The 10,634-nt window shown below is 32.6% G+C and overlaps 2 protein-coding genes across 3 annotated transcripts; one reads left to right on the top strand and one right to left on the bottom strand.

Annotated features, from left to right (window-relative positions):
- The first annotated feature begins 3,617 nt into the window (after positions 1-3,617).
- Positions 3,618-7,196, top strand: LOC147392782 (spindle/kinetochore-associated protein). Of its 2 annotated transcripts, none has more exons than XM_086456841.1 (5): positions 3,618-3,855; positions 3,946-4,026; positions 5,668-5,793; positions 6,332-6,371; positions 6,888-7,196. In XM_086456841.1, the coding sequence occupies exons 1-5, from the start codon at positions 3,712-3,714 to the stop codon at positions 6,959-6,961; spliced, it is 465 nt and encodes a 154-aa protein (XP_086312967.1). In that variant the 5' UTR covers positions 3,618-3,711; the 3' UTR covers positions 6,962-7,196. The 2 variants fall into 2 exon arrangements, with proteins under 2 accessions (XP_086312967.1, XP_086312966.1); XM_086456840.1 differs by having other exon boundaries at positions 3,648-3,855; positions 3,931-4,026.
- Positions 7,197-7,236: 40 nt separating this feature from the next.
- Positions 7,237-8,889, bottom strand: LOC147392781 (AP2-like ethylene-responsive transcription factor At1g16060). Its single transcript, XM_086456839.1, has 6 exons — positions 8,828-8,889; positions 8,596-8,684; positions 8,412-8,485; positions 8,232-8,282; positions 7,824-7,900; positions 7,237-7,724 (listed from the first exon to the last, which is right to left on the bottom strand). Exons 1-6 carry the CDS (start codon positions 8,862-8,864, stop codon positions 7,237-7,239), a joined length of 816 nt encoding a protein of 271 aa, XP_086312965.1. The 5' UTR covers positions 8,865-8,889.
- Between the last annotated feature and the right edge of the window lie 1,745 nt (positions 8,890-10,634).

Below are 10,634 nucleotides of genomic sequence, written 5' to 3'. Positions count from 1 at the left end.
TCTCTTTATTTCTTCTTTAATGTCACCAACACATTCATCCTCCTAAAATCAAATCACCTAATCTTTTACATTAATCATTATTTCAATTAACAATTATACCCCTCCTAACTTTACCACAACTCAACCTAAGGTATTAATTGTAAAACCAACCTATTTTGATCATATCCACGGACACGAGTAAAAAAAAACCCTTTTACCCCTCACTAACTTGAAATTTCAAGGCTTCATTTCCAAATTCTCACGTCTTTCCCCCTTACATTCTACTTTTGACCATAAAAATGATCCCAAACCTCTATAAAAGTCCTTTCTACAATTGAAAAACTCATACTTGAATTCTCTCCTTCAAGTCTTATATCTACAAAAATCACTCTATCAGTCTCAAATCTCTACTCAAACTTCTAAACCATTCTCAACTCAAGTCCTTACAACTTCCAATTTCAAGCCTCTACATTACAAAATCATTCAACCCTCAATTTCTTTATACTAAAATTCAAATCATAATTCGTTTTCTTAAAAATTAAGAAGAGAACTTAAAGACGATAAGACAACCAAGGACAATATATAATTAAGGTTTAAAATCAATGTAAATATAATCCTATATCCCTCTTATATCTCTCATCTTCTTTAATTTTGGGTTAGTAAACCTTTAAGATGTAATAAACACTCTCTTTTACACCCAGTAGATTGGGCTTCAACTCAATTGAAATGATAGGGGTTAAACCATTTTCAAAAATCTTGATTTCTTTAACCTCATACACATTGTACACCCATCACTCCAAATGATTATCAAGGCTAAATGTAGTGCGCCCACTTTTTTTTTTTTTATAAAAATGGGCCCATAACCATAAAAGCTTACACTTTAGTAGTGTCTAATTCACGAAAATTGAAAAAGTGATCCTCATGATATAGACCGACATCAATGTCTTTTGTAAATAAATATATAAAATTGTATTTTCTCGAATTTTCTTTTATTTTTTTATTTTCTAAAAATGATCATGTTTCAAAGTTATCACCTAAGATGGAGAGAGTAGGGTGTCCAACACCTTTCCCACTTTCTAATCGATTCCCTTACCTGGACTCCAAGTAGATTGACATCTTTATCCATATAAGAGTCACTACTTTGTCCAAAAAAATAACAATTTTCTAAATTAATTTTCAGGTGACTATTCACACCCTTTTCTAAAAATGAATGCTGACGACTTCAATTCACATAGTGTCGATATTTCGAACTCAAAAATCATATAACTATAAGGACACTTTAGTAATTTTAAATAATTATTTCTATTTGGCAAAAAAATTAATTCAAAAAATGATAGTTTACAATTTTCAAAATTAAAATCAGTTTTCCACAATTTTTATTGCATGGTAAATAAATGTAAAATAATACCAACAAATATTTAGCAAATATTCTTTATCCTAGACGCTAATACTTACCGGTTAGGATTCGGTGACTCATGAAGAATAACTTATGAAAAAAACACATGATCCCAACCATTTAAATACAAAATCCAATGGTTGAGATTTATCCTCGAGATAAGTAAATATGAGATGTGTGTTATGGAAATATGTATGTATCTTGGCCGTTGGATTTTGTGTTTACATGGTTGGGACCATTTGTTTTCTCATGTATCATTATTCATAAGTCAACGGATCCCAACCCAATACTTATTATTCTTTTACTATTTCTGAATCCAAGTAGAAAAACACTTGTAATTACTTACTATAAAACCCCTATATAGAAATCATCATCACCAAAAATTAACTCAATCTAAAATTTTTAGTCTACATAGGACAAAACACATTGTAGATATATGAGTAGATATACGTGGACACGAATCCTTACCCTATATGTATATGTATAAGTATATTTAAATTAATTTCATTTATTTCTATAAAAAGAAAACTTAAAAAAAATTTGATGATTCATGATCAAACTTATTTTATTACAAATTTTCGTCAAATTTGATCTAACAATTGATTTGATCTAATTTTTAATATTGAATAATAAATTGAAAATAAGTAGGGAAAAATTATATTTAAAACATATTTTATTAAAAGATGAAAGTCAAGAATATCATTTATGTGAGATAGTGGGGACAAAATTGATATTTACATGTGATGAATAGTGAAATAGAGATTATCTCTAATGGATTTTTTTTTGCTTCGCTAGATTTAGAGATATGAATAGTGAAATGGATGGCTTGTGAGAGATATAGAGACCAATTGGAGTTGCTCTTAAACTTATTATTATGTCAAAATGAATAAAAATACAAAAACATATCTCATAACCATGTTTGTTAATTTTTGGGTAAATTACACTCTTAGACCTTATGATATGGCATGATTCTATGTTGCCCTTTAATGTTTTGACAATTACACTTACCTCCTCTAGAGTTGTATAAGGCTTAGAGCAATTCCAACATACTCTTTAAACCTAACATCCTCTTTATTATAAAGAGCCAAGTCACAAAATTTGGGTCTAACAGACTCTTTATTGTCAGATGTTAAAGTAAAGAGCATTAAAATTGAGACAATTGCTTACTAATTGTAGCGAGAGGTTTTTACTTGTTATTATTAAAATTTTAATATGAAAAACTTAAAAAAACACTTTCCTTACTAATTTAATAAGATTTCAAATCTTATTAAGGGTCGTTGGGTCCACATGGATTATCACATTGACAATTGACCACATCATCCTTCTATATTTTATGAAAAATATTTATATTCATAAAAAAATTCTTTTTAATTTTTTAACTTGATCTAAGATGTTGAAATGGATGACTTTCAAACTCTCAAAACTTAAAATTCTAAATCAACGGTGAAAAATAATATATTTTTTATTTTTGTTTTTTTGTTTCAAAGTTATTAGAATTTTATTTTCTAGAAGTTTGTGGTATCAAATCATATTTTTGAATTTCAAAATGTAAGATCACAACTCTTATCAAGTTTTAAGTCACTTTTCAATAAATAAAAGATTTGTTAAGTCTGTTGGAGCACTTAACAAATATTGGATTATCTAAACTAATATTTGTCAGTATTTGACAAAATATGTTCTTTATTGTAAAGAGCATCGTTCGAGATGCTTTTTATTCACTTCCTTTCTATCTATTGCAGTCATTTAAACAGTCAAAATATGTTTTTTTTAAATCTTTTAAAGATTATTTGACCCTTTATAAAATGTCATTCTTTATCATTAATAGAAATATCATTATAAAAAAAAATGGATTCATGCTAAGAGTTCGAGAGAATGTTTAGATGGAGAGTTTTTTTATCTTTTTAAATTATTTTTTCAATGAAAGATAGATAAGTAAGAGGGTAAAATAGTAAAATGACATTTGAAAGTTATCAGCGTTCGTCATGAGAGGAGGTAAGTGCAATTTTCGTTCGTAAAGATCAAGGAAAATGCTAAAATGACAAAAAGAATTTCCTGTGATTCTCACAAGTCTGACGTGCGATGTGCACATAACCATAGATGTTTTTCCTCGCGATACGATTTAAACCATCTACGGTTATGTATGCATATCCACATCAGAATTGTGAGAATCACAGTAAATCCTGTGTCACTCCAGCATTAGCGGGTCATGTCTGCACTCATCAATGGCCTGGGCATTGAAAAGACGAAACTACCCTTTCAAATACCCTCTCTTTTCAAAATTTGATATTTGAAACGAAGGGCGTAGGAGGCAGTGTCAGAGAGAGAGAGATAGAGAGATGGGGCATCAACCTCGGAAACAACAAGATCATCATCATCCAGCGATGGATGATCTGGTGAATTTGTTCGCCACAGCAAACCATGATCTTACTGTTGTCCAAAACAGGCTCGAGAAGGAATTCCAGCAGATCTACCCCGACAATGTAAAAATTCCCCAACATTCTCTCTCTCTAGATATTTAGGGTTTTTATGATTTCTGTGACATTTCGAACTTGCAGGCAAATCCATTGAAGTTGGTTTCTCGGATGAAGAAAATACATGAAGACCTCTCTTCCTTGAAAGATCAGTGCCGAGACCTTCTTTCTGCAAAACAGGTCTATTTCATTCATTTTCTGAACTGAACCCTAAACCCTAACTCTAACATCGCTCTTTGATTTGCTTTAAGAATTCTGTGTTTTGTAAATGAAGTCAAATGTTTAGGAGTTAGGACTCCTCTATGGAGCCAAAATCCAACGGTCTGGATTAATGGGTATGGTGAGCTACATTGTTGAATTTCCCTGCTTAAGAAGAGCAGAGAAGAAGCCTAAATTGTCGGTCCAGAAATTGGATCTCAAAAGAGATTACTCAGGAAAAGTGGATTGTAATTTATTTTCCCCCAAATTATCTTATCCGATTTTTATCGATAATTACAGTTCTTTATCATTCGTGCTGATAACAGTGTTTGAAGTCCAGTCTAGTAAGTTTGGCAAAACTTAAACGCCTAATGTGTGAAAGTAAGGCATGTCATGCGTTACATACATTTTTTCTGAAAACAATCATGAAATCATATTAAAATATTAAAAGTGGTGCAAAAATATGAGATTGGGTCTAGGTGTTATCTACGTATTTGACATAATCCATTGTGATATAATGTTACGATGCAATTATTAGAAGTTATAACTACCAGTATATTATAATTTGGTACAATTTTCTCTCATGTAGGGGAGTGCAATTTTGGAGACCACACATTCCCATTGGTCCACTTGTGTTGAAGGGCATCCCAAATTAAAAAAAAAAAAAATCACCTTATGTGAAAAAAAGAAGCAACAAAGAGAACAAAAAATCGTGGACAAAAACACAAGGATTTACGTGGTTCGGCAGTGTGCCTACATCCACAGATCAGAACAATAACTATAAGACTAATGATAAATTGACGCTTTAAAACTTGAAACTCTTTGCACACTCTCTGACTTAGCAGTGTATAAAACCATTAGACTAATGATAAATTGACGCTCTAAAACTTGAAACTCTTTGCACCCTCTCTGACGTGATGGTGCATAAAACCATAGATATTTTCCTTGTGTATCTCAAAGAAAAAATTTATGGTTCTACGCATTGCCATGTTCGAGAGCGTACAAAGAGCGTTAGTTTATCACGACTCTAACAATAGATATTTTCTTTCAAGTTTTACAGCCCTAGAGATCTCTATTTAAAAACTGGGAGTTGTTAAATTTGTCTCTCTCCTAAAAATACCTTATGAAAATATTACATAATTGCCTTTTTCGTAAATTATAAAAAAAATGCGTCTGGGGGCTCTGCCCTTGAGCCCCTGGGAAGGAGGTGCTGCCCTACCACCCCCACAGCTCAGCATACCCCCAACATAATATAAGACATTTACACAACACCTTATTCACTTTGGAATGCCCTTCAATACAAGTGGACCAATGGGAATGTGTGGTCTCCAAGATGTCGGTCTCAGAAATTGCACTCCATGTAGGGAGTACCAATGGTCACTTGCATAAGCAAATCACAGAAGGCATAGTGAACATCAGTTACATGTGGCATTTATCGGCCAAGTCATCACCAAACTGTATGATTTGAAAGTCTAATTGCATACATGCCTCATAAATATATTTTTTCGAAAACAAGTTCCTGTCTTACACAGATACTTCAAAACGGACGCTTCACCCATGTTGTTCTCTTTTGCTTGGTAACATAGCTGCCTTTGGGAGTCAATGTTGTTCTTTTTCTTGCAGGATTTAATTGACAAGGCCAAGACGACTCTAGTTGGGAATAGGAACTTATTGCAACGGATGCAAGCATCCTTGGGTATTCCATCTACTAGTGATTCTGATGATGTGGCGTACACTAACTTAAATCAGGTAGCTTTGCCTTGGATCCCTTTCCATGACAATTCAAACTATTAGTCTTGGTGCACATCTGATGAAAAAAAAATATATATATGGAAGTCTCAGACCCGTATATCTTGTTATTGAACATACTATTAGGAGAATTCATTTTCTTTTTTCCTCCCTTCTAATTTTTGATAGAATTTATACCCTAAAATAGATATTTTGAACGATTCCTTTAGTAGCTATAGTTTTTCACATAAATACATTTTTCAATATTATGATGGGAGTACAGATTTGCTAGGTTGCATTTTCCAAGTGGTGCCTAGAGAATTTGCACCACTTGCCAGCAAGCAACCAAAATTAAATTAATTACGAGGCTCCTTTTGAAAACTATATAATGAGGCAGAAGTGTTTGCCTTGCTAGTTTACAGCATTGGACCTCGTTACATTTTCTTATCCTCCATTTTTCTTTTTGGTATATTGTCCATGCAAAACTAGTCATTTTTTGTGATATTTGTAGATTATTTATTTTTTAAGCCCGTTTGAACCTGTAAATGAATTTCCGCAGATCATCGATGAGTGGACAACTCAAGTCAGATCAAAGACAGGTAAAAGCATTCGAACCTTGACCCTCTTATTTTGTTTTAGTTTAATTTATTGTTGGAGACACTACTTGATAATGCTCAGCAACATAAAGCTTCATGCCTCATAGCCCATGTCATTCACATAACGATTCTATATTATACAAGGGTCTTTTCAGATAGAATTTGATTTATCAAGTTTTTAGGGTCACCCACCAGAGTCTGAATTCTGGGTAGGAGATTTTGTCTAGGTGGACCATAACTGATGCAGACATTGTTTCTCTTTTCTATATATTCTGGTCAGGGGGTTGTCTGCCTCAACCCCCGATTACTCTCCAAAAAAAAAAAAAAAACCTGATGCAGACTTCTTATGTGTTGCATATCGACTGAAGAATGGATGCCACTTTTAGATCTTCTGAGTTGGACCATAGGCCTTCAATTTATGTAGACAAGAAAGAATAATAATAAAAAAATTGTAGTAAATCCCATTGCTTTAAAGAACAATTTTTCATACAGAGTAATTTTTCATTTTGATGATCACAGGGGATGAGATGCACAATTCTGACATAGAGGACATTAATCAGTTGCTTTTCTCAGCAATACTTCAAGGCAGTTGAAGATGAAGAAACAGAGAGAGGATCAGTCAGTATTTTGTATCTTTTCAGTTTCTTGAGGACATTAATACATAAATACGTACATGCTTTCTAGATGGTTGAGTGACTTGTAGTTTTAACAGCATTTGGAATGTAGATGCTTTTAATTTTGATAAAGAATTCCGATCTCTATGTACATTGAAACCAATGGTTAGAACTCTCTCTTATCTTATTCAGCAGCAATAGCACTCGAAAATAATACTCTCTTTCATGAGTGGAATTTCAGTCATTTTCTTCACTCATTCATCAATCTCACACTGAAAGATTGGCAATGCCAACGAGTTTAGATCGCCAAAGAAACCATCATCACCCGCGGTATAGCTGCCAGAATCCTGACACCCGAAGTATGTCTGTATTTCTTCAGGGAAGGTACATCTTGGTGGATCAGATTCTGGTGTGGTTAATGGGAAATCGGTTGTTGTTGTCCTCTCAAGCATCTCTTTGAATTTAGTCGATTGAAGCAGAAGTCCCAAAGCCGATGAGGCATTGGTGCCACCAGATGGATGTGTCTGCCTGATGGTTGTCTCACTGGTTCTGGAGATTTGGTTGGGTAGGTAGCTTAATCCAACCTCGTGATTTGGGTTTGGAGCCGAATCAGTGATTGGGTTAGTTGAGTTTGGTCGGAGCCATTTGATGTAGCGGCTGAGGTCGAAATTGGTAACAGCATTAAGTCCACGGTACTCGATAGCTGCCATGTCGTATGCCGTTGCTGCTTCTTCTTGGGTGGCTGTATGGAATAATGAAAAACGTTTAGGGTTTTTATTTCTGAAAATTAACTCATTTGATCTCATTTGCCAAAAAAATTCTTCTAAAAGAAAATAATTACCGTATGTCCCAAGATATAGGTATTTGTTGCCGAATACTCTACCAATTCGAGCTTCCCATCTACCATTGTGATGATGTCTGCAAATCGGAACATTAATCATATATGGTTAAACTAAGAAATAGAGACTAATTGGTATTTTGTGTTGCATAGTAAAATATTCTAATTTTTAATAGAAAGATGAGTGCCAAGAGAGCTTTTATCAAAATAAATAGAGCTTCCATTGGCACACCAACTTTTACTAAGACCACCGCAAGATGTGTATCTATAATTCTGTGGTGTATAATATGAATTGGTGTGCTATTAGTTAAAGTTAGTGTGGCAATGGAATCTCTCAAAATAAATCTTAAAAAATAATCCATGATGATAATGAAATAAATAAATAAAATCACATTTACTTATTTAATATACCTTGCAACACCTCTGTATTTCGAGACTCCTCGAGAAAATCCGCTACTCTTCCTGGAATTTAAAACTATATTAATATTTTAATTCTTTCAATTTTGTTCATAAGTAAATAAAATGTTCTCTTCTTTACTAAAATTGAAACTTAACAAAACATTTACAAACATTAATATCCATAATTGTTACCTTCTCAAAGCCCCAATATATTCTTCTTTTGATTGACCCTCCATTTCTTTTAGCTTTTCTTCGTACGTTGATAACTATGATAATCATCGAAAATTAGTTCTTTTTAAAATTTGAATTTTGGAAACAAGAAAAATATATAAAATGAAATATAAGGAAAAAAAAATTAAATTAGAAAAATAATTACAGAAAAATTAAGGATGGTATCATGTCCCCAATATTTTAATGCTGCCAAGTCGTAGGCATGGGCCGCCGCCTTTTCATCATCGTAAGCACCTATATACAAAATAATAGAAAATCATGAGGGCCATTAAGAAAAGCCCAATAACAAAGAAAAAGAAAATAAATCAATTTTTTATTTTAAATAATTCTAAATATTCATTTGGTTTCAACTAAATAAAAACAACCACCAAACTTACCAAGATAGACTGTTTTTGGTTTGATATCAAATTCCATCACCACCAGGCCACCATAACAAGAAATAGAAAATAAATAAATAAAGTTACTTAAATAATATAAAAAAAAAAGAAAATAAATATAAATAAGTAGATGATTATGAACCTTGTCTTCCTTTCTTGGTCTGGGACTCATTCCAGCAATTCTTATCCCACAAGTGTGCTTCATATCGACCAGTCCAACGGTGCCTGAAACAATCATAAAACATCTATAATTAATAAGTATAGAAAGACAACTAAAATTAGTGTAATTTTGACATAGCTAATTGTCCAACTTTTGGTGAATATTACAGATACCCCAACTGCATCTTGAAACTAATGACATTCCCCTTGTTTGTAGTCTTCTTTGTGAGGCTTAATGAAAAAGACCAAAATACCCCCCCTTCCCCCCAACCCTTCATCTTTATCCATTGATTTTGGTGACAATATCCCCATTTGTACTGCACTCGATTCGATTAATTACTTGATTTTCCAAGTTTTATCCTAAACAACTTTGCCAAACAAATTGATTTATTTTATTTATTTATTTTTTGAGGGAAGGGGATCAGGATATTTATGAAAAATAATTGAATAAATACAATTTTGTATCTTAAAGTTGACGAGATTGAAAAATGAAGGGTCGGGGTCTTAGCAAAAAGTTGACTATGGGGGCATTTATGTCATTTTAGTAGTGCGAAGACAATAATCAGGGGGATCTCATTAATTCATGGAAACCCAGAGGGGTATATTTAAATTACCAATGATAACAACAATGTGAGGTAAACCCGTGTTAACGTAATCAGAACCCTTGTTGGAATTTCCACATATAATCAAAATTCAATATGTGAAAAATTCAAGTTCTATTTAATTTTGGGTTGTAAAAATACGGTCTAAAATTTGGTAAAAAATTTTGACAAATGGAAAGTATGTGACATATGCTTTATACATGTTGTATTATTCGTCTCATTTCAAAATTTTGAAAATAAAAAATTCGATAATATGATACTGATAGTGATGGTGATGATGAAGTTGATCATATAGTGGTGATGGTAATAAGGAAAAATGGGTGGTGAGAATGAGTGCATTGAAATTATTGTTCCATTAATTTACAAATGAAGAACAAAGTCAAGGGATAAATTATTAATTTAGAAAATTAAGGTAATATCTCAAATAAATGCAGAGGGGCATGTCATTATTTTTTAAATGATTCCTTCAAAATTTTGAAGTTTGAAATGTGACAGTTTCTTGTTTCAAAGTCAAACTTGTGTTAGATATTACAACTTACAAATTTACACTTTAAACTTTATTACATACAACAAGTTACAATTTTTATTATTATTGAGATTTAGAAAAAATTTGTAAAAAAATGTGTTTTATTTTTTTTAAACTTAAAATACGTGAATTATTCCTAATAAAACTCATTGAAAAAAAGGAAAGAAAAACTCAGTGAATGTTTCACGAATTAAACAGGAGATTGCTAACAAGGATCAGAACCTTGTGACCCCTCGAAAGGTCGAGCTTCTTTTAGGTGGAGAGTCTCTTGGAACGCTCTTCCTTGTTCTCTTCACCTTTGTTTCAGCTTTGTTTACAATTATCTTCTTGTTTTTCTGTGATGTTTTCGCCATTAAAACTACCCAAAGAGAGAGAGAGAGAGAGAGGTGGGAGATGAGTGGGTCTTAAAAGTGAGGGGGTTATAAAGGAAAGGAAAAAGGTATTATCGATAAAGAAATGGGCAGCAAATGAGAGTGTGCCGGCCGTCTTTAAGTGGGTTGTGTAGTTTCTTCTCATTTGT

Source organism: Akebia trifoliata, chromosome 10 (assembly GCF_017979445.1).
Source record: "Akebia trifoliata isolate Shusen 1 chromosome 10, ASM1797944v1, whole genome shotgun sequence".
NCBI lineage: Eukaryota > Viridiplantae > Streptophyta > Magnoliopsida > Ranunculales > Lardizabalaceae > Akebia > Akebia trifoliata.
This window is presented reverse-complemented; position numbering and strand designations above follow the sequence as displayed.